Here is a 25,064-nt window from a genome sequence, read left to right as displayed (position 1 = left end):
CTGAATGGTGGATAAGCAGCCCCAAGCAAGTTCAAAAGAAATTCAAGCTGTCCTGCAGGCTCAGGGTGCATCAGTATCAGCATGAACCATCAGTCGACATTTGAATGAAATGAAATGCTATGGGGGGAGATCCAGGAGAGCCCCCATTGCTGACAGACATAAAAAGCTAGACTGCAGTTGGTGCCCACCGGCGTCGACATCTTATGAGAGCCCAGGTCCTGCAGCATCGCCCCACTCCTGCCGCCGGCCTCCTGAAGCAGTGACCCGGCTCCATTGTCACCCGGTAAGCTACTTTTTCAAACAGACAAGATGCACTGCCATTTTATTTAAAAATCATTTTTTTCCTCTTTTTCACCCCAAAATTTTATGGTGCGTCTTATGGTCCAATGACTCTTATAGTCACGGGTATGTCAGGGTTGACAGACAGTCATACAGTGTCCGGCTGTAGAAGGTCGCTGCGTTTGGCCTTACAAACATCTCCTTGATCCTTTTAGGACCCAGCGGTGATCCTCACCTTGCTTGGGGATTATACTTTTCCCTTTAGGACCCCGAGGTATCATCACCTTTCCGCTTTTAATCAGCATTTCCTTGCTGTGTCCTTAAATATACTCAGTTCCTCAGAGAGTTGCTGGTGATAGCATGTTTTATTTATTCAAGCCTGGGATTCTAGTAGTCGACTAGAATTACCTTGGAGTTCCTTCGTGGATTGTTGCTGTGCTTTATCCGGTGTCATCTTGGAGCTACGTGCATTCCCCTGTTTGTTTTCCCTGTGTGTAGTTTAGTTTGTAGTGGGGCTGACTTAGTGCTCACCCATCCCGCTCCCTACCTAGGGCCTAGCCTTAGGGTCAGCTAGGGCCAAGTTTCCTGCTCAGCGATAGGTGCAGAACCTATTTAGGGTCTATAGGGGCATCAGGGTTTGTCGTTAGCTTCATTTAGGAGTCTCCACTCTCCCTTTCCCTAGTTGTAGGGCTCCCTCCCCTTTTCTTATCGTTATATGCTGGGTTCTAACCATACCTGACACTTCTAGTCCGCAAAATGTACCGTACATTTCTAACACAAAACTACAGCCCAGTGACCGATACAGGCAACGTTATTTCCTGAACTTACATACATTCAGTCACCTAGCCTCACCTGTCCATTCAAGAGGGGAGTAAGTGAACAGGAGAATGGGAGAGAGAGATCTTTCATTTTTTGAATTACCGCTGTTGGTAACACGCCATTTTTCTGAGTTGTTAATGGCGCATGTTAATTCATCTCCTATGATTTTTTAGTATGAGAAAAATCTCTCCTTACATTTCATACAATCTTTTCGACTACCTCCCCACAGCGGTTGAGCCCTATATACCAGTGGGCATTGAGAAATACTTGTCAAAGCAACAAAATTCACCTCACTTCGTACCGCAAATGCCAACCAGATGTACCGGTTTGGGAACGCCTACACCTTCTACCAAAAAGGTAAACGATTACTGACAAAGTCTCAGATGACAACACAATTAGAGAATCCAGAGGCTTTGTCTGAACTTTTAACTGGAGAGGACAATTTCTTATCTAGTATGTCACCACACCAGACTTTTCCAGCTTTGTCTGCAACAGAAATCCTACAAGCAGTTGCGGTCACTCAGGAAGTCTCAAGACTACTCATACCGCTTTTTGATAAGAGATTAGATGTCCTACTTGCATTTATCAATTTGGCTCTAGCCTAGATCATGACAAAATGTACAAAAAAAAATTGCCAAACTGGAGAACAGAGTCGATGATTGTGAAACTACCATCACTTCTTTGGCTCAAGCATCCACCAAAAGTCAAAAGAGAAGAAATGTCCATCAGTGACAAGTAGGAGGACCTAGAAAATAAAGAGAGGCAGAATAATCTCCAATTCATAGGTGTCCCTGAAAATATTTTTGGAGGTAATCTAACCACCCTTCTCACTACTGATCTAATACAAGCATTCCAACTTCCTATCACTCCGGACTCCCTGATGGTTGAGAGAGCCCATCGAATAGGTCTTCCTAGTGAAAAAGGGGGAGGCCTTTCATGTCCGCTCATTGCTAGATTCACAAAAACTGATCCATTACAGAACAAATCTTAAGAGGGTGCCATTGAATGAACTCACTAACAGTTAAAAAGAAAAACATATCCTCATCTTTCAGGACTTTTATTCTTTGGTCACTCAAAAACGTAAAAGGCTTCTCACCCATTTGTCAATACCTTCATGACAACTCTATTAGGTTTCAGCTGTTATATTCAGCCAAACTAAAAGTCCAAGATAACGGCCACACTCACATCTTGGATGATCCAATAGATGCACACCGCCATTTCTGGTTGCCAAATGAAGGATGATCATTATTTCAGTGGGAGATTATAACGGACTTTCTTGACTGTCTACACTGTTCAGGGCTACATGGTCTGATAACAAATAACCAGTAACTATGGTTAATTGTTATCTGCTCACATGTGAAATTTTTCATTAATTATGCCCATTCTTCCTTTTCATAGGTTCTCTAGCGGTGTGTGGCTCTCCTTCTTTGCAGACTGTAACGGGTCCAGGAGGCGGAACCTCTGAGCTACTATACAAGGGGGCGGCCCTTGTAAGGGAGCGGGTGGCAGTCTCTGGGTGAACGGACAGGGAGTTACGGCAAGTGATCAGGGCAGTCTCTGGGTAAGGGGTAGGTACGACCTGTGATGACAGAACCTCCGGGTAGGCTAGCAGGCAGATGGTAGACGTGTGCTCCCAGGTGAGCAAGCGAGAGTCTCTGGAATAGCAGGTGGTCACGGCACGTGACGGCGGAGCCTCCGGGCTGGCAGGCAGGCAGGTAACGGAGAAGCGCTCCCAGGTGAGCGGGCAAGAGTCTCTGGAATAGCTGGTGGTCACCGCACGTGACAACGGGACCTCCGGGCTGGCAAGCAGGCAGGTAACGGAGATGCGCTCCCAGGTGAGCGGGCAAGAGTCTCTGAGATAGCTGGTGGTCACAGCACGTGACAACGGAGCCTCCGGGCTGGCAAGCAGGCAGGTAACGGAGAAGCGCTCCCAGGTGAGCGGGCAAGCTGGTCCATAGACAGACTGACCGGAGTAGTAAGGCAGACCGTCGGACCTCAGGCAAGCAGGCAGGTAGCTGATATGCGCTCCCAGGTGAGCGGGCAGGCTGGTCCTTAGACAGACTGACAGGAGTAGTAAGGCAGACCGTCGGACCTCAGACTGGCAGACAGGTAACAAGTATTCAGGCAGGAATCAGGCAGGAAACTGGCAGGAATCAGGCAGGAATCAGGCAGGTAACTGGCAGGTAACTGGCAACGGGACCTGAGGGCTGAAGCACAGGTGAGACACAGGTGCAAACAACATTGCTCGGGCACCTCCATTTTGGAGGAGGTGCCTTATATATGATGAAGTCCTCCGGCCATTGGCCGGGGACTCCTTAGGACGGCGCGCGCGGCCCCTTTAAGAGGAGGGGAGCGCGCGCGCGCGCGCCCTAAGCACAGGGGCCGGGAAGGAGCGCGCGCTGAGAGCAGAGCGGGAGGAGGACGCCGGGAAGGAGCGCGCGCTGACAGCAGAGCGGGGAGAGGACGCCGGGCACGGAGCAGAGCGGTGAGGAGAGCAGCGTCCCTGCCTAGCAGAGGGCAGGGACGCCAGCGCTACACAGACTTTAAACAAAGCCCAGGTTTTCTTCGCTCGCTGGGAAGAAGAATCTTAACCGAATGTATTCCTCTTTGCGGATTAAACCTTTTGATATACTCATCTTTGATGTCTTGACAAAAACCAATACATCACCACATTATACAACCGCCATTGATCTTAAAGTTTATATCGCGGAACAGCAGACCTTGAAGATGTCCATTACTTTTTATTATCCCCCCAATGTATTCCCCTGGGGCCCATAAGGGATTTTGTAATTACCTTGTGTTGAAGTTACTGCCTGTGAGCGGTGCCAACGCTGGCCACTCACAGGCATCACGTGACCTGCCACTGATGTCACGTCATGTGAGGAGTGACCTCAGTGATGTGGTCCCCGCTGTGGATGCAGGGTTGTGGGTGTGGTTACCCCGTGCGTCACACCCGGCATCCACTGCGCGCTTTCCCAATGAATGAGGAGAGGGAGAGCGTGCGGTGGATGCCGGGTAACCCCGTCCACATCCCAGCATCCACCATAGAACGCAGAATAAAGTCACCTCCAGCTGCAGCCGGAACTTGATGCGACATCAGCGGATGTCAGAGCTGGCTGCAGCCGGGGGTCACGTGATGCCTGTGAGCGGCCAGTGATGGCGCCGCTCATAGGCAGTAACTGCAACGTAAGGTATTTATGTGCCCCGGGGGATAATAAAAAGTAGTGGACAACCCCTTTAAATGTAGAACGGTCCTTAACCATTTAAACATATGACCCCTGACAATCTACATAGAAGCACACACTGGGTGAGAAGGGAAAATTTCACACTACAAGCCACTTTGTTGGACGCCTGCTGCTTGGCAAATTATTCTTCAAAAAAAAAAAACTAGAGGGGTGGCTATCCTATTTCATAAAGGTCTTCCCTACACAATTCAGGACAAATTAGTTGATCCTCATGGCAGATTTATCATGTTGTTATCTGTGGACATTGCTGACCACAATTACATGTTATTAAATGTATATGCCCCTAATCAGCCTGATCCTACCTTTCTCCCTTATCTTTTACAACAGAGAAACCCTTAAAACAGAATTCTAGAGGGTGATTTAAACTCTGTAATGGATCCACAAATGGACAGATCAAATCGTGGTACTTAATCCCTATTGACTACTCAACAGCTCTCCCAGATGTTGAATGTTGTCCCATTTGTGGTCCCTCTGACTCCGACATGGTTCTACTAGAGAACACACATTTTAATATGCAGCTCATCATTCTTTTTCAAGAATAGATTTTCTCGTCAAGTCCATTTGAGCAAAGAGATAGTCAACCCACACAGAAATACACCCAATCATAATTTCACACCACAACCAATCATCATCTAAAATTTTGGAGATTTCCTTCTTACCTCGCCAAAGATTTTAGCTCCTACCTTAAAATGCATTGGAATAATTTCATAGATCATATATTACATTTAAATGACTCCTCTAGTATGGGTCACCTCAAAAACTGCTATGAGGGGGTTACAAAATTATACAGCTTTGAAAAAAAAACAGCAAATTTAAAAGGAACAATTCCATAAACTTAATAATGCCTTACTCAAAGCCCAATAAGCCTATATAACACATCCCTCTCTCCAAACAAAACAGATATTCCAAGAATCAAAATAGTTAATGGAAACCTTCTTACATGGTCACGCACACTGGCAAAACAATCAGCACATGACAGATATCATCGTTGGGGCAATAGACCAGGCTCACTGTTGGCCAGACTGACTTGCCCTTATTCTACACACAATCCTATACTTACCCTGCGAGATCCAAACACCCAATAACAACATACCAAAACAGAAAAAAAAAATAGAGAAGTATCATTTAATTATTTTGAGGACCCTTATAGAGCTACTCCAACCGATCTAGAATCCAGTCATTCATGTCTTACTCTCCAAGCTCTACCTCAATTATCTACTGACCAAGAGAATGATCTTGATGCTCCCAAAACAGAAGTGAATTTGGCAAGATCTCTGCATCAAACAATAAAGCACCAGGTCCAGATGGCTATTCTGGACACTTAATCAGAAAATGAGCCAAACTTAAAAAGGGGTAGTCCGGGACTTTTACATTGATGGCCTTTCCTTAGGATAGGTCATCAATATCTGATCGGTGGGGGTGCGACAACCGACACCAGCCAATCAGTTGTCCCCGGTGTCGACTAGAAGTGATCAGCTGTGGAGCTGCACAGCACCGCTACATCAACTGCATAGTGGCCACTGCCGGTACTGCACATCTGCCCCCTATTGATTTGAATAGATGTGTAGTACTACACCAAGCATGTGATAAGTAGGGAGAAGATAGAGGCAGTGCGACTACAGGACCAGACTACACAGGATCTGAGTGTGACCTGTGACCAGGAAGATCCAAAGAACTGGCTAAGAGCAATTATTAAAAAGAATATAAGAAATTCCTGTTGGTTTTTTAATCTAAGAAAATTTTCAAATACAATAATAGAATATAAAACAGAATATTATTTATTTCTTACGGTTTCAGTGTGGAGCAGAGAGAATAAATAAATATAAATATATATATAAGATAAGATAAGATATACTTTATTTTATCCCGGAGGAAATTGCGGTATCACAGCAGCAGAACACAGATCTCGAACATGACACATATAATAACAAAACATTTGGAATGCTTTAGACATTGCTTTTCAGACATTTGTTAAACACCCCCATAGCTGTTGGAACAAACGATCTCCTGTATTTTTCCTTTTTACACCTTAGTTGTATTAGGCGATTGCTGAATGTGCTCTTCTGTTTCGCAAACAGTTCATAAAGCGGGTGTGTGTTGTTGCCCATTATAGCTCTGCACTTCTTCTTAATCCTATCCTCTACCACCTCTTCAAAAGTCCCAAGCTGTAGGCCCACCGTCGCGCTAGCCTTCTTTATAAGTTTGTTGAGCTTGTTGGCGTCAGCAACACGCACACTGTTACCCCAGCAAATTATTGCCGCAAAGGTGGCACTAGCCACAATGGATTGGTAGAACACCTCAAGCATTTTGCCACACACATTAAAAGACCTTAACTTCCTTAGGAAGTACAATCTACTCATCCCCTTCTTGTAGACCTTCTCCATGTGGCACTTCCAGTCTAGCTTGCTATCCAGGTAAACCCCCAAATATTTGAAACTGTCCACCATCTCCACATCCTGACCGTCAATGGTAACAGGTAGGCATACCTTCTTGCACCTTCCATAGCTCATCACCAACTCCCTGGTTTTCTTAACATTTAGTTCTAGATGGTTAGCCTGGCACCATACTACAAAGTCCGCAACCACCCTTCTATATTCCTCTTCGTCCTGGTCCTTCCCAATACCGCCAACTATCACAGAGTCATCCGAGTACTTCTGGAGGTGACAACGGTCTGATTTATACTGAAAGTCAGCTGTGTACAATGTAAAGAGGAATGGCGACAGCACTGTTCCCTGCGGGGCTCCGACACTGCTCAGTACACTATCTGATGTAGCCATCCCCCACCTAACAAACTGTGGCCTATCCGACAGGTAGTCATTTATCCAATTCACAAGTCCCTCATCCACCGCCATTTTAATCAACTTTCCTCGCAGTAAGAGTGGCTGTAATGTGTTGAACGCACTAGAGAAATCAAAGAACAAAGCACGCACTGTGGTTCCATCATTGTCCAAAAAGGAATGTACTGTTTGTAGCAGAGACGCTACAGCATCGTCCACACCCAGTCCCTGCCGGTACGCAAACTGAAGAGCATCAGTATGCGCCATCACCCTCGGACACAAGTGAGCAAGTACTATTCTCTCCAAGGACTTCATCGCATGCGATGTTAAGGCCACCGGTCTATAGTCCCCCGGGGAAGCCGGGAAGGTAGTCTTGGGAATCGGCACCAGGCAGGAAGTCTTCCATAGCACTGGTACTCTCTTTGATTGTAAGCTCTGGTTAAAGAGATGCTGGAAGACAGTACATAACTCATTTGCACACACTCTGAGGACACGTGGACTGAGACCGTCAGGCCCTGCTGCTTTGCCAATGGCCAGCTTACTAAACTGGTCCCTCACGTCATTTTTGGAGACCGAGAAATGATCTATTTCACCCCCTGTTAATTTAGCTAGTTGTTCCCCGGCCTCCTCCCCCTTCCCTGCTGCTACCGCACCTTTATTGCTGAATCTATTGAAGAACTGATTCATTTCATTAGCCATTGTAAGTCCACCACCCCCCTGCTCCGACCTTGCCTTAAACCCAGTCACTAGCTTCATTCCAGCCCACACCTCTCTGGAGCTTTTTTGTGCAAATTGATTTTCTAATTTAACTCTGAATGCCTCACGGGCAATCTTAATTTTCCCCTTTAGGTCTCGCTGTATAATTTTCAATGCCTCCTTGTCCTTCCTTTTAAAAGCCAGTTTTTTCATGTTTAGTAAATGTTTCAACTCTTTTGTAATCCATGGCTTATTGTTTGCATAACACCGAATCTCTTGAACAGGTACTACAATGTCCATACAGAAGTTGATGTAATCAGTAACTCTGCCAGTAATCTCATTAACATTACATTTCTCTTTCATGGTACACAACACCTCCCAGTCTGTACAGTCAAAGCAGTCTTGTAACGCCTCCTCTGCTGCTGGACACCACTTCCTTATCTTTTTAATTGTCACTGGTTGTTTGCGGACGTCTGGTTGGTAAGCAGGAGACAATAGTATGAGGTTGTGGTCAGATTTCCCCAGGGGGGGTAATGCAGCCGATGAATAAGCATTCTTAACATTAGCAAAGAGGAGATCCAGTGTGATGTTGTCCCGTGTAGGACATTTGACATATTGATAGAACTTTGGTATTGCAGATGAGATCTTTACTCGATTGAAATCCCCAGAAATTACAGTTAGAGAGTTTGGGTGTTTAGTCTGAAGCCGGGCCATCACCCCTGACAACACATCCCCAGCAGCCTCTGGGTTCGCAGATGGTGGTATATACATCACAACTACAATAACAAGAGTGAATTCTCTAGGCAGATAGTAAGGCCTGAGGCCCACTGCTAACAGTTCAATATTTGGACAGCAATGTTTCTCCTTAACAGTTACATGCCCCTGATTGCACCATCTGTTGTTAATGTAGAGTATCACTCCTCCACCTTTTTTCTTGCCGCATCTAACTCTCTCTCTATCAGCCCGAACCATTTGAAACCCTGGTACCGAGACACATGAATCTGGGACCTCCTCATGCAGCCAGGTTTCTGTAAAGCACATGAGACTGCATTCCCTAAACTCCTTCTGGGTCTTACTCAGAGCCAGCAGTTCATCCGACTTATTTCCCAGCGATCGTACGTTACCCATGATAATGGATGGGACCACTGGTTTAAACCTTCTCCTCCAGGACTTGATCTTCTTGCCTGCTCTGCAGCCTCTGAAAGGTCTCCTTATTTCCCGTGGAACATTCAGTATTGCCACTGCTGGAGAAGACTTTATCCTGCGCAGTTCCAGAAGACGATCCCTAGAATACACTGCTCGTTTAGCAACAGACCTAGGGTCCACCATCCCGTCATTATTCCCACCCGTCACACCAGTCCTCTCCATGGCAAATCGTATACAGTGACCTCCACCGCTCACATATGGCTGTATCCCTGTCACAGGCTGTGGGTAGCAGCATGCATCCTTCAGTAGCATTAGCTGAGCTGGTCCGTATTGCTTGCCCCAGAGTGTCTGTACCTGCAGGAGACTTGTAAGTGGTGGAAGAAGATCCAGGTGCAGATCTCGTGCTGTGTGCCCAGCAGCAGTTGATAGTGTGGGAAGTGTTGTATCTTCCATCCCCAATAGACGAGTATACAGGAACGTTGCAATCCAGAGAAGGTAATAAAATAAAATAACTGTAACAAAACTGTAACTAAAATAAAGTAGAAGCTTCTGCTGCTGCAATGGGCTGCCAGTAGTCCGGCGCCGTATTGTCTCCACAATCTAGCAGACAGGCATGTCCACACCCTCCGGAGTCAGAAAGTGAATATATATATATATATATATATATATATATATACACACACAGTACAGACCAAAAGTTTGGACATACCTTCTCATTTAAAGATTTTTCTGTATTTTCATGATTATGAAAATTGTACATTCACACTGAAGGCATCAAAACTATGAATTAACACATGTGGAATTATATACTTAACAAAAAAAGTGTGAAACAACTGAAAATATGTCTTATATTCTAGGTTCTTCAAAGTAGCCACCTTTTGCTTTGATAACTGCTTTGTACACTCTTGGCATTCTCTTGATGAGCTTCAAGAGGTAGTCACCGGAAATGGTTTTCACTTCACAGGTGTGCCCTGTCAGGTTTAATAAGTGGGATTTCTTGCCTTATAAATGGGGTTGGGACCATCAGTTGTGTTTTGCAGAAGTCTGGTGGATACACAGCTGATAGTCCTACTGAATAGACTGTTAGAATTTGTATTATGGCAAGAAAAAAGCAGATAAGTAAAGAAAAATGAGTGGCCATCATTACTTTAAGTAATGAAGGTCAGTCAGTCCGAAAAATTGGGAAAACTTTGAAAGTGTCCCCAAGTGCAGTTGCAAAAACCATCAAGCGCTACAAAGAAACTGGCTCACATGAGGACCGCCCCAGGACAGGAAGACCAAGAGTCACCTCTGCTTCTGAGGATAAGTTTATCCGAGTCACCAGCCTCAGAAATCGCAGGTTAACAGCAACTCAGATTAGAGACCAGGTCAATGCCACACAGAGTTCTAGCAGCAGACACATCTCTACAACAACTGTTAAGAGGAGAATTTGTGCAGCAGGCCTTCATGGTAAAATAGCTGCTAGGAAACCACTGCTAAGGACAGGCAACAAGCAGAAGAGACTTGTTTGGGCTAAAGAACACAAGGAATGGACATTAGACCAGTGGAAATCTGTGCTTTGGTCTGATGAGTCCGAATTTGAGATCTTTGGTTCCAACCACCGTGTCTTTGTGCGACGCAGAAAAGGTGAAAGGATGGACTCTACATGCCTGGTTCCCACCGTGAAGCATGGAGGAGGAGGTGTGATGGTGTGGGGGTGCTTTGCTGGTGACACTGTTCGGGATTTATTCAAAATTGAAGGCATACTGAACCAGCATGGCTACCACAGCATCTTGCAGCGGCATGCTGTTCCATTCGGTTTGCGTTTAGTTGGACCATCATTTATTTTTCAACAGGACAATGACCCCAAACACACCTCCATGCTGTGTAAGGGCTATTTGACTAAGAGGGAGAGTGATGGGGTGCTACGCCAGATGACCTGGCCTCCACAGTCACCAGACCTGAACCCAATCGAGATTGTTTGGGGTGAGCTGGACCGCAGAGTGAAGGCAAAAGGGCCAACAAGTGCTTAGCATCTCTGGCAACTCCTTCAAGATTGTTGGAAGACCATTTCCGGTGACTACCTCTTGAAGCTCATCAAGAGAATGCCAAGAGTGTGCAAAGCAGTCATCCAAGCAAAAGGTGGCTACTTTGAAGAACCTAGAATACAAGACATATTTTCAGTTATTTCACACTTTTTTGTTAAGTATATAATTCCACATGTGTTAATTCATAGTTTTGATGCCTTCAGTGTGAATGTACAATTTTCATAGTCATGAAAATACAGAAAAATCTTTAAATGAGAAGGTGTTTCCAAACTTTTGGTCTGTACTGTAATATATATATATATATATATATATATATATATATATATATATATATATATATATATATATATATATATATATATATATATATATATATATATATATAGAACAAACCTAAATATCATCAGACTTGAAAGTCAATGTCAGAATAGCAGTATAATTCATTATGAAAGTTCAACTCAATCTCCACCCCTAGCCTGAATGACAGCTCCTCAGTGTACCTCCTCCCCTCTACGGCAGAGATCTCTGACTGCTCAGTACAAGCTGTGTCAGTTAGTCAGGCCGGGTGGGCAGAGACTGAATACACTTGGGCTTAGATGTTTAATTCTATAGCTGGCCTCAAACTGCTCATATAAGGATCAGGTCCATACATCTGACATGGATTTTCAAAGTAAAAAAAAAATCAAAAATAAACTACCAGCCTCATCAGGCTTGAGAGAACTATAAAATAGAAGAAGATCAGCTTCAAGACACTTCTGGGGAATTGCTTAACAATACACAAATAAAGAAAACTATTTGTAATAGGCCCAAGAACATCAGAAACGCACAGCGATATTACCTGGGTCCTCTAGCAAGAACATTTTGCTTAGAGGTTTTAAAGCTCAACTCCACCTATTAAAAAACACATGCACGCTCAGCTGTGCAGAGAAAGCATGTCACGGAGAAAGTCCGGGGAGACAGCTGGCAGTTTGGGCACTTTATTTCTTACTTTTTCATTTAAATGGGATCCTCTATAGTCACTTTATTCTGTGTAGCGAGGACTTTAAAAGAGAAGCTCCACTAGGATTGTCCACTAGGGATGAACGAGCATGCTCGAGTCAAATGCCCGATCGCGTGCCTGGCGGCAGTGTATCGGGCACTCTCCCCGCGTGCCTGGCGGCAGTGTATCGGGCACTCTCCCCGCGTGCCTGGCGGCAGTGTATCGGGCACTCTCCCCGCGTGCCTGGCGGCAGTGTATCGGGCACTCTCCCCGCGTGCCTGGCGGCAGTGTATCGGGCACTCTCCCCGCGTGCCTGGCGGCAGTGTATCGGGCACTCTCCCCGCGTGCCTGGCGGCAGTGTATCGGGCACTCTCCCCGCGTGCCTGGCGGCAGTGTATCGGGCACTCTCCCCGCGTGCGGTCGCAGCTACCCGAGCATTTGACGCGAGCACGCTGGCTCCTCTACCTGAACCTGAGAACGCTCGGATACCTCCATATCGGAGCATGCTCGCTCATCCCTATTGTCCACACATCGTTGCAGCACATTATTATAATAGCATTTCAGTGAAATTTAACAATTTTCTATAAACACATCATATTTAATGGAAATTACACTGTGCTAGTCACAAGACGGGTGATAGGGTCACACTAAGTAGGAGGGAGCAGGGGTCAGCCACAGATCTGAGCCATTGAGCCAGGCTTCCCCCTAAAGAGTGCTCATTGCACTTCAAACAGAATAGAAAGAAAAAAAAAAAAGGTCTTAATGACCGAGCTTTCCACTTGCTTTCATCAGTCATCCAGGCGCGTCACTAACAGGGCAAAGTGAATGCGGAGGGCACCATCATACAGGGATATAATAAACCGAGGGGCTGTGTCAGGAAGACACAAGCAGAAAGGAAAGCGAGGAGTGAGGACAAAGATCTGCCAGCAATTCAGCTCCAGCGGGTGAGAAAGTGACTGAGCTCCGAGGGACGACACGAAGAGACCGCCAAGAGGAACGTGACAGTAGAGGAGGCTTCATGGTCAGGAGTGTAGAACTACTAACCCCAGAAAGCCCAAGTAATGTAGTGTCTGTAGAATTAGTGACAAAGCAGCCAAATGACCATTAAGTGCAGGCAGAGTTGGCAAGAGCAACTGAAGGTCACAGGTAGCCAAAACCTCTACAGCAGGGGTCCCCAACCTGTAGCTCGGGAGCCAGATGTGCCTCACAGTCCCATGAATTGTGGTTCGCGGCTCTCTGCCAGCTTCGTGCACTAGCTCCAGGTCTAGCAAACAGGTATGAGAAGCAGGTCTTCAGATGGTGGATTTTGTGAGCAGTCCTGCACAGAAGAGCAGATCTGGATGTGCATATACTGGTCTTAGGGGGGTTTAGGAGATAATTTAAAGTTTGGTACGCTGGAGATATCATCTCCTCTGACAGGTAGGGTGAAACCTGAAGCTGGATACAACAGTGTGTTGGGAGTGACTGGTGGGACGATACTGAATGGTGGTATTGTGGGAACCCCTGGATCTTGGTACCCAGCTTCGGGGTGATTGATGTGGAAAAGCTTTGGTTATCATTATACCAGTAATGGGGGCTTTGGTTACCACTACTGTGAGGGGAGCAGGAGATGGATGTGGCTCTCAAGGTTAGAAAGGGTGGGGGACCACTGCTCTAGAATATAGAGAGGTATTGTCCCCATCCCAACTGGACTGAAACAAGAGTCCATGTTAGGAATATTATAGTGTAGTAATAAAGAATAAACTTCTGTAACTACTCCATGGACCAGCAGACATTAGATTACATCTGATGGACAAAGACCTGGAACCATTATTATACATCAGGTCATCTGTGTACAGTGTGGTAACGGACAAAAACGGGCCTAAATGGTCCACTGAGGGCTCATGTACATGACCGCATTTTCGGTCTGACTACACTCTTGACAAGTTATACTCACACTTGGATGTCCGGCCACTTTAATTACTTCAGCTACAGCTTTCTTCACAGAATCGGGATCTCTGACATCGCACTGAACAGCATGGACCTACAGAAGATGGTGGAAAATTGTAACCTTGTCTTTTCTTGCATCGTTAACCCCAGTTTTAACCAATGTGAAACCGTGTGATGTAATAACAGGTCCAGATGTAGCTGGACGAACATGCTAACACAAGGGATGTAAAGGGGGTCTTACAGCTGATAAAATTTTTCCAAAAAGGTTGACAGAGTAATAGCTCAGTGATCCTTCCTGCCTCCATTCTGACTCTTCTAAAGTCCCCACTGGCCTTACGTCCTGGCCCCTGTTCACACAGCGACAGTGGTGATGACAGAAGCAGGAGCAGTGGGAAGGGGGAGTCAGTGAGGCAAGTAGGACTTAAAAATATTATATATTTATTTAGTGGCATCATGAAAAAAAAAAAATTACCTTATTTCCCGTTTCCGATGTGATCTCAGCTGCAGTTGCTTTCAAAACATCCAATTTCCTGAAAACAAAATGAAAATAAAGTGGTAAAATTATCAAATTTAAGTAAAAGAAATCGATTTTTGGTCGAAGCAGAGTGACGGCTCTGGTGTAAAATAAGAGGATAGACAGGAGGGTTTAGTACAAGAACTTCCATCTCTTCCTATACCGTAGATGTTCTCATTTCCAATACTGTTAATAGTTATATCAAAACTTCCTGTGCCCACAAAATTAGCAACCTAAAAACTATTTAAAGGGAACCTGTCCGCCGATTCAAGCTGCCCAAACCACCAGCAGCATAAATCTCAGCAAGGTAGATTTTTCTCTGAAATGACCCAATGTACCAGAAAAAAAAAATATATATATCGGACAAGTGCACGGCTTCATTTAATAACATTGGTCCGAGTGCGATCTGATGTTTTGACAGATCGAACTCAGATCAGTGCAGTAGTGAGGGGATATAAAAGGGGGAACACTGTAGTAACACCAGCTATATATATTGTGAAGCTCACCTGCTGGATATCACGCACTCTGCGCCCAGTCTGGACAGGGCAGTAGTCATCCCTTTCCCCAGCCCTGTGCCCCCTCCTGTAATCAAGGCTACTTTCCCTTTGAATGTATCAGGCGGTAACATCACGTTCTGAAGTGGGGGATAGAATTTGGCTTGAGGATCTTCTTTGCTCTCGCTTGATAAGACTGGCGATCCATGGCTGAATACCTGACAGCACAAAATCATCAAGTGATTAGTACAGGACATACAGAGGAATCCCTAGTGGACATGAAATAATATGAGATTTAAAAATTTCTAGCAAAGTGATTTCGGTGTCCTAGAGTTTGTATAACGCCAGCCCTGAGCGTGCACCAGCTCATTGTCATTCCAGGGGAATTTAGATTTCTTTTTAATCGTTGTTTTCAGACTTTTAATTCAAAATTGACTTTTTGGTTTAATTGAAAATGTAAAATGGATGTTGCAACAAAAAAGTGGATTTATATACCAGTATTACAGGAACAACCAAAAAGGAGAAAGCCCACTGGAGCCAGAGTCTGTATCTCAAAGCAAAAACTTTCAAACGTTGCAAATCATGTGCTGAAACATTTTTATCAGTTCAGAAACAAATTCTACTTCAGGCAGGTCACTAAATATTCAATTGCGCCTGCTTAGGAAATAACCAAAAAAGGAGAGTTTTTGATGAAATCAGCTCCATCATTCTGAAGGTGTTTCGTTCTGCAAAGAGCACACAGATTGCTGTAAACTGGGACTGACAGGGACTTGTGGCAGCAGATGGGACTAGCATTTCAGCACGTGTACAGCATGTAGTGCTATTCCTACAGTCAAATACACTTTTGGAAAGTTTTTTTTTTTGTTTTGTTTTCATCGCTGCCCTAAAGTATACCCTTATTTGTATGATAGGGTGTCACGTTAAAGGAGTCTCTGTAGTAACATTTATTTCCTAGAATATAGTTATAATAGGCCGTTCTATAAAAAAGGTTTATGATGAGAGTTTTCCTCTGAGCAATATGAGTGTTAAACTGAGCTGCAGAAATGGAGAAAAATTTGGTATATTTCTATTGACTCAGACACCACCGAAAACAATCTTAAAAAAAATAAATACAGTTATATGAAAAAGTTTGGGCACCCCTATTAATCTTAAGCTTATTGTTTTCTAAAAATTGGTGTTTTTTGCAACAGCTATTTCAGTTTGATATATGTAATAACTGTTGGACACAGTAATGTTTCTGCCTTGAAATGAGGTTTATTGTACTAACAGAAAATGTGCAATCTGCATTCAAACAAAATTTGACAGGTGCATAAGTATGGGCACCCTTATCATTTTCTTGTTTTAATTACTCCTACCTACTTTTTACTGACTTACTAAAGCACTTTTTTTGGTTTTGTAACCTCATTGAGCTTTGAACTTCATAGCCAGGTGTATGCAATCATGAGAAAAGCTACTTAAAGTGGCCACTTGCAAGTTGTTCTCCTGTTTGAATCTCCTCTGAAGAGTGGCATCATGGGCTCCTCAAAACAACTGTCAAATAATCTGAAAACAAAGATTATTCAACATAGTTGTTCAGGGGAAGGATACAAAAAGCTGTCTCAGGTTAAATCTCTGTCAGTTTCCACTGTGAGGAACATAGTAAGGAAATGGAAGAACACAGGGACAGTTCTTGTTAAGGCCAGAAGTGGCAGGCCAAGAAAAACATCAGAAAGGCAGAGAAGAAGAATGGTGAGATCAGTCAAGGACAATCCTCAGACCACCTCCAGAGAGCAGCAGCATCAACTTGCTGCAGACAGTGTCACTGTGCATCGGTCAACTATACAACGCACTTTGCACAAGGAGAAGCTGTATGGGAGAGTGATGCGAAAGAAGCCGTTTCTGCAAGCACGCCACAAACAGTCGGCTGAGGAATGCAAAAGCACATTTGGAGAAGCTAATTTCTTTTTGGAAGAAGGTCCTGTGGACTGATGAAACCAAGATTGAGTTGTTTGGTCATACAAAAAGGCGTTATGCATGGCGTCAAAAAAACACAGCATTCCAAGAAAAACACTTGCTACCCACAGTAAAATTTGGTGGAGGTTCCATCATGCTTTGGGGCTGTGTGGCCAATGCCGGCACCGGGAATCTTGTTAAAGTTGAGGGACGCATGGATTCCACTCAGTATCAGCAGATTCTTGACAATAATGTTCTAAAATCAGTGACAAAGTTGAAGTTACGCAGGGGATGGATCTTTCAGCAAGACAATGATCCAAAACACCGCTCCATATCTACTCAGGCATTCATGCAGAGGAACAATTACAATGTTCTGGAATGGCCATCCCAGTCCCCAGACCTGAATATCATTGAACATCTGTGGGATCATTTGAAGAGGGCTGTCCATGCTCGGCGACCATCAAACTTAACTGAACTGGAATTGTTTTGTAAAGAGGAATGGTCAAAAATACCTTCATCCAGGATCCAGGAACTCATTAAAAGCTGCAGGAAGCGACTAGAGGATCTACTAAATATTAATGTCATTTTTCTGGTGAGGTGCCCATACTTATGCACCTGTCAAATTTTGTTTGAATGCAGATTGCACATTTTCTGTTCGTACAATAAACCTCATTTCAAGGCAGAAACATTACTGTGTCCAACAGTTATTACATATATCAAACTGAAATAGCTGTTGCAAAAACACCAATTTTTATAAAGCAATAAGCTTAAGATTAATAGGGGTGCCCAAACTTTTTCATATAACTGTACATTAATATACAGTACAGACCAAAAGTTTGGACACACCTTCTCATTTAAAGAAATTTCTGTATTTTCATGAATATGAAAATTGTACATTCACACTTAAGGCATCAAAACTATGAATTAACACATGTGGAATTATATACTTAACAAAAAAGTGTGAAACAACTGAAAATATGTCTTATATTCTAGGTTCTTCAAAGTAGCCACCTTTTGCTTTGATGACTGCTTTGCACACTCTTGGCATTCTCTTGATGAGCTTCAAGAGGTAGTCACCGGAAATGGTCTTCCAACAATCTTGAAGGAGTTCCCAGAGATGCTTAGCACTTGTTGGCCCTTTTGCCTTCACTCTGCGGTCCAGCTCACCCCAAACGTAATGGTGACCTGGGCCGACTGGTCCAATGACGTACTGTTAGGTCATATGGCGATCACGCCCGCACACAAGCGGTGCGGGGCGATCGCCGCCGGGTGTCAGATGATAGCACCGGGTGTCACCTGCTCCCTGCACATTAACCCCCTCAATGCTGCAATCGAAGCTCTCCTGGCCTCCAACGCTGTCTGCCGTGGCTTCCCGGATGTTGCCATGATGACCCGATGTCGTCATGACAACATCCGGGTCACCAGACAGCAAGAAGATATTTCGGTCATGCGCAGTGCATGACCAAAATATCTTCTGCATCTGCAGCGCTGACAGCCAGCATTGGACAGGGATGGTGCTGCATTCCTGTGCTATGCAGGCGATCAGAATAAAAAAAGTGAAAGTCCCATAGTGGGACACCGAATAAAAGTCCAAAAAGGGTTAAAAAAAATTAAAAGAAAATAAAATAAAAGTGTAAATTTTTTATATTATAATATATATTGGTCGGCGGCTGCGACCAATCAGCGATATGGGCGGAAAATTTAAACTCGCCCTCCAGTACTCACTAACACGGTTCGCTGATTGGTCGCGATCGGCGGCCGCGACCAATCAGCGAGATTGGTGCCAAATTTAAACACCGCTTTGCTGAGTGGTCGCGGTCGCAACCAATCAGCATTATTGGCGCCAAATTTAAACCCCGCTCTGTACCCATCAATAAATATTATGAAAGAAAAACAAAACAATAAAAGTACACATTTGAAATCGCTGTGTCCGAAACGACCTGACCTATAATACTGTTCCACTAGTTAACTCCTTTAGTGAACACGGTAAAAAAAAACAAAAAAAAAAAAAACAATGCTTTATCATTATACCGCCAAACAAAAAAATGGAATAACACGCGATCAAAAAGACGAATATAAATAAAAATGGTACAGCTGAAAACAAGCCGCCATACAGCTCCATCAGCCGAAAAATAAAAAAGTTATAGCTCTCAGAATAAAGCGATGCAAAAAAAAAATATTTTTTTCTATAAAATTGTTTTGCCGCTTTTACACAATAAAATCTTTGAAAAATTATATAAATGTGGTACCGCTGTAAACGTACTGACCAGAAGAATGACGCTGCCTTAGCAATTTTGCCACACAGAACAGCATAAAAAAAAAAAAAAAAACAACACACACATAAAAAATTCTGGAATTGCTGGTTTTTGTTTATTCTGCCTCCCAAAAATCAATAAAAAGCGATCAAAAAAAATGTCAAGTGCCTGAAAATGGCACCAATGACACTCATCCTGCAAAAAAAAAAAAAAAAAAAAGCCGTCACATGACTGTCGGCCAAAATATGGAAAAATTATAGCTCTCAAAATATGGCGATGCAAAAACTAGATTTTACAAAAAGAAATGTGTCTTTTAGTGTGCTGTCAACCATAAAAACCCAATATGATTCTGGTATCGCTGTAATCGCACCGACCCGAAGAATAAAGTCTAATCACTTATACCGCACGAGAAATGGCGTAAAAAATAAACTCTAGGATTAGGGTTGGGCTAGGGATTTTATTCAAAAGTAAAAAAAAAACGACGATATGGCGACTAGTGTTGAGCGCAAGTGCTCGCTACTTGAGTTTGCATTGGGTGCTTGGGTATGCACAGAGTATCGCGGGTGCTCGAATGACATGCTCGAGTCTCCGCCCCATATGCTTCATGGCCAAATAAACCTTGCGGGGATTGCCTGCCATGCACGAGCGATCCCCGCATGTTTTTTTTTTGGGTGTCTAATAACCATTAAACATGTGGGCGGGGACTCGAGCACCCGCGATACATGGTGCATACCCGAGCACCCGATGCAAACTCAAGTAGCGAACACTTGCGCTCAAGACTAATGACCACTTATTCAATATGATGACCTAATGTTATCAAATTCTGTGTCGTACCTCTGGTTTCAAAATGTTCACTATACACCTACATAAAATCCTTGAGGGGTCTAGTTTCCAAAATGGGGTCACTTGTGGGGGAGCTCCACTGTTTAGGCACATCAGGGGCTCTCCAAACGCAACATGGCGTGCGCTAATTATTCAAGCTAATTTTACAATCAAAAAGTCAAATGGCGCTCCTTCCCTTCCAAACCCTGCCGTGCGCCCAAACAGTGTTTTTTCCCCACGTATGGGGTATCTGCGTGCTCAGGGGAAATTGCACAACAAATTTTGGGGTCCATTTTTTCCTGTTACCCATGCGAAAATAAAAAAATGGGTCTAAAGTAACACTTTTGTGAAAAAAGTTAAATGTTCATTTTTTTCCCTTCCACATTCCAAAAATTCCTCTGAAGCACCAGAAGGGTTAATAAACTTCTTAAATGTGGTTTTGAGCACCTTGGGGGAGGTACAGTTTTTAGAATGGTGTCACTTTTGGGTATTTTCTTCATAAAGACCCCTCAAAGTGACTTCAAATGTGATCTGGCCCCTAAAACAAGAAAAATGGATTTGTAAATTTTGTTGGAAAAATGAGAAATCGCTGGTCAACGTTTAACCCTTATAGCTCCCTAATAAAAAAAAAAAAAATTTGGTTCCAAAATTGTGCGGATGTAAAAGTAGACATGTTGGAAATGTTGTTTATTAACCGTTTTTGTGTGACATATCTCTGATTTAAAGGGCATAAAAATTCAAATTTTGAAAATTGCTACATTTTCGCCAAATCTCCATTTTTTTCACAAATAAACGCAAGTGATATCGAAGAAATTTTACCACAATCAAGTACAATATGTCACTAAAAAAAAAACAAACAATCTCAGAATCAGGGGTACCCATTGAAGCGTTCCAGAGTAATTAACAGTGGTCAGAATTGTAAAAATTGGCCCGGTCATTAACGTGCAAACCACCCTCTGCGGTAAAGGGGTTAATGACAAACAAAAACATCCAAATGACCCTGATCAAAAGTTCACATACCCTGGTGATTTTGGCCTGATAACATGCACAGAATTTTACACAAATGGGTTTGAATGGCTACTAAAGGTAACATCCTCACCTGTGACCTGTTTGTTTCTAATCAGTGTGTGTGCATAAAAGCAGAGTTTGGGTTTGTGGGATCCAGACAGACTCTTGCATCTTTCATCCAGCCACTGGTGTTTCTGGATTGTGACTCATGGGGAAAGCAAAAGAATTGTCAACGGATATATGGGAAAAGGTAGTTGAACCATAACACAGGAAACGGATACAAAAAAAAAAAAAAATATCCAAGGAATTGATAATGCCAGTCAGCAGCGTTCAAACTGTGATTAACAAATGGAAAAATCAGGGGCTCTGTAAAAACCAAACCACGGTCAGGTAGACCAACAAAAACTTCGGCCACAACTGCCAGGAAAATTGTTCGGGATGCAAAGAAAAACCCACAAACAGCTGAAATTCAGGACTCTCTGAAAACTAGCGGTGTGGCTGTATCAAGATGCACAATATGGAGGCACTTGAAGAAAAATGGGCTGCATGGTCGAGTCACCAGAAGAAAGCCATTACTGTGCAAATGCTACAAAGTATCTCGCCTACAATACGCCAAACAGCACAGAGACAAGCCTCTTAACTTCTGGAAAAAGGTAATTTGGAGTGATGAGACCAAAATTTAACTTTTTGGCCATAACCATAAACGTTACATTTGGAGAGAGGTCAACAAGGCCTATGATGAAAGGAACACCATTCCTACAGTAAAGCACGGAGGTGGATCGCTGATGTTTTGGGGTTGTGTGAGCTGGTAAAAGTTGAAGGAAAGATGAATGCAGCACATCAGCAAATACTGGAGGCAAATTTGCACTCATCTACCAGGAAGCTGCGCATGGGACATACTTGGACGTTCCAACATGACAACGATCCAAAACACAAGACCAAGTCGGCTTGTCATTGGCTACAGCAGAACACAGTGAAGGTTCTGGAGTGGCCATCTCAGTCTCCTGACTTCAATATCATTGAGCCACTTTGGGGAGATCTCAAGCGCGAAGTTCATGCTAGACAGCCCAAGAATTTACAGGAACTGGAGGCTTTTTGCCAAGAAGAAAGGGCAGCTTTACCATCTGAGAAATTAAAGAACCTCATCCACAACTATAACAAAAGACTTCAAGCCGTCATTGATGTTAGAGGGGGCAATACACGGTATTAAGAACTGGGGTATGTGAACTTTTGATCAGGGTCATTTGGATGTTTTTGGTTGTCATTAAGATTTAAAAAGAGAAAACACAGTAGTTTGACAATAAATGGCTTCACCCAACCAATAACCATGAGTGGAGAAAAATGTTTTTTTGTTATCATTCATATTCTCAGAAACAAGGCCAAGAAAGGAAAAATTCTGCTGGGGTGTGTAAAATTTTGAGCACAACTGTAGATAGATAGATAGCCCAAAAGCAGATATAAGTGTTAGGCCATCATGGCACATATATACTAGACACAGATTAAGTCGTATTAGCTCATATGGCATAGTCACTGGCTGACATAAGGGACCAGACGAAGATCTGCGGTATCCTTTACAAGAGCGTTGTCCTCGGAGCTTGAGAATTAAAAGCCATTACATGTTCTTTCTCCAAAATAAGGACACAACGTCAAGGCCAGAGCGAAAATTGCTCAGAAATGGAAGCACAGATGTCATCTTGTAAGTAGAGGACGTTAGAAAAAAAAACAGACATTCAGAAGAAAAGGTCACCAGTGTTATGTAGTTTAGCCATTTCCAGTGACATTTGGGTTTATTGAAAATCTAACAAACTAAGGATAAAAATAATAGTTTAATTGAAATCAGTGCTATTAAATGGCAAAAACTAGATGCCAATGGTTAATAAGGGCGATGATTTTCCTGTATCGAGAGGGGGATGGAAAGCAAATCTGACATGGTGCCGTTTTACCAGACAGCAGAAGATTGTTTTCTATGTTTTTTCGCTCCTATATTGTATAGGAAAAACCTGCTGACAAATTTCGTTTAAAAACTAAAGAGCCCATAGATGGCATGTGTGTTGCTTGAGATTTTTTTTGCAGACTTATGGGAATTTTTTTTATCCGTGACTGATTGGGGGGAAAAAAAAAAAAAAAAAAAGTCAAAATTTGAGGCCACACGACCTGCAAAAATCATGGACATGTGAACAGCTCTGCAGATTACAATGGGTACGTGTTTTATGAAAACCACGTATATAGCTTGTATGTGAAAAACAGACGCCTGACGTCTCTCACAGGATCACGTGCGATATTTCACTCTAAATAACATTACTAGCTGAACAGATGAAGTTATAGACTATGAGGACAAGCACAGAAAGTGAGCTCAAAGCACAAAGCGCACAGCTACCATACCCCACCCAGCGCGCGCCGGGCCAACTGTGGACACCAGACATCACTGCAAGGAGAATCTCTGAACGGAGGCAATGAAGCGTCTAATTAAAATCTTACTTGTACCTTAAGGACATGTTTGTTAGTAATGCCTGCTGCATAGTAAAATAGCCTAAGCAGACAGCGAGTGCCCCCACTTATCCCTGCACACCAGCCATAAAGATAACACACTGATGGTGCGTGTGCAAGAAACTCATTTACGAGCAATGCAAAACCATGGGTTAGATGGATGCAAGTAAGGTTTTAAATAAGAAATTCAGTCCTGCACACCCGAATGTAATCTTTGCATAATACTGAATTATTCTTTACAAATCTATATATTACTATACGCAAATACACGCCTGTGCAAAAATTTTAGGCAGATGTAAAAAAAAAATAAAAAAAAAGTGTTTGCATTTATTTAAATTGATAAAAATAGAATTATTACGTGAATAAATAAAAGATCAATCTAAATCAGGCCAATATTTGGTGTGACCGGCTTTTGTCATCACTTCTCCTAGGTACACTTGTACTTGCACACAGTTTGAGGGAAATCCGTAGGAGGTTGTTCCAAACATCTTGGAGAACTGACCACAGATCTTCTGTGGATGAAGGCTGGTACAAATCCATCTGTATCTTTATGTAACCCCAGACTCGATGTTGAGATCAGAGCTCTGTGGGGCTCATCATCACTTCCAGATCTCATTGTCCTTCTTTACACTGAAGATAGTTCTTAACCCATTCATGACATACAGTTATGTCATATGTCGTGTCCCCGCCTTTGATGCGGGCTTGCACGATGAGCCCGCATCTTTCCTGGCAGAGGATTGCTGATTTATTCAGCCATTTTCTGCCTCTAACAGCTGCAGGTGAAGCAGGGCTCAGCCCAAAGCTGTAAACATGTTAAATGCCGCTGTCAATCACTGACAGCGGCATTTAACATGCGCTGGCAAAGGTGCGAGTCATTTCATGCACTCATCAGTGCGCTTCTGATATGAATTGAAGAGCGCTGATGGGTTTCCATGACAGTAGGGGGTCTGCTGAAGACCCCCATGCCTTTCATTACGATTCTCCTTTCAAAGCCAGCCTGTGGCCAGCAGTCATAGGAGATTGTGATTTTACATATACACAGCAGTGCTGATGTATAGCACGGGCGATCAGAATCACAGCTTCAAGTCTCCTAAGGGGACTGAAATACAGAAAAAAGTAGAAAGAAAAAATTTCAAATTACCTCCCCCATTTGCCTGATTAAAAATAATAAAATAAAAATAAACCCACACATTTGATAGATATCACTGGGTTTAGAAAAAAGTCTGATCTATCAAAATATAGATTACATTAATCCAATTGGTAAATGGCATAAGGAGAATCAAAACACAAGGAATTACGCACTCTTTTTGACGCAACATTGCAGTAGAGGGCAGTCAAAACAAACCCCAAAATGGCATCAGGGAACAAAAAATAAGCCCCAATAGACCCATATCCCAAAACTTGGAAACGTTACTGGCCTCGGAAAATGGCGACAAAAGCTACATTTTTTTTTTTACTAAATCTGCAAAAAAGTTTTCACCGCTTAAATAACAATAAAGATACATGTTTGGCATCTGCGTACTTGTAATGACCTGGAGAATCGTATTGGCAGGTCAGTTTTACAGTGCAGTGAACATGGTAAATACAAAAATTGTGGAAGTGCAGGTTTTTCTTTTTTGCAATTTCAACGCACTTGGAATTTTTTTCCAACCAAT

At 43.3% G+C, this 25,064-nt stretch overlaps 1 protein-coding gene across 2 annotated transcripts in view; it reads right to left on the bottom strand.

The window, feature by feature from the left end:
• Positions 1–25,064, bottom strand: part of DECR1 (2,4-dienoyl-CoA reductase 1) — a 68,036-nt gene that overhangs the window by 31,224 nt on the left and 11,748 nt on the right. For both annotated transcript variants that reach the window (XM_073679566.1, XM_073679565.1), the window contains exons 2-4: positions 14,918–15,123; positions 14,370–14,427; positions 13,905–13,991 (exon numbers count right to left, since the gene is read on the bottom strand). In XM_073679566.1, the coding sequence (XP_073535667.1) occupies positions 13,905–13,991; positions 14,370–14,427; positions 14,918–15,123 (351 nt within the window). The remainder of the gene's footprint in view (positions 1–13,904; positions 13,992–14,369; positions 14,428–14,917; positions 15,124–25,064) is intronic.

This window comes from Phyllobates terribilis, unplaced genomic scaffold, assembly GCF_046119375.1.
Source record: "Phyllobates terribilis strain yellow unplaced genomic scaffold, ASM4611937v1 Scaffold_4__5_contigs__length_816908805, whole genome shotgun sequence".
In the NCBI taxonomy this organism is placed as follows: Eukaryota; Metazoa; Chordata; class Amphibia; order Anura; family Dendrobatidae; genus Phyllobates; species Phyllobates terribilis.
The sequence above is the reverse complement of the archived record's forward strand: the minus strand, read 5'-3'. Positions and strand labels throughout refer to the sequence as shown.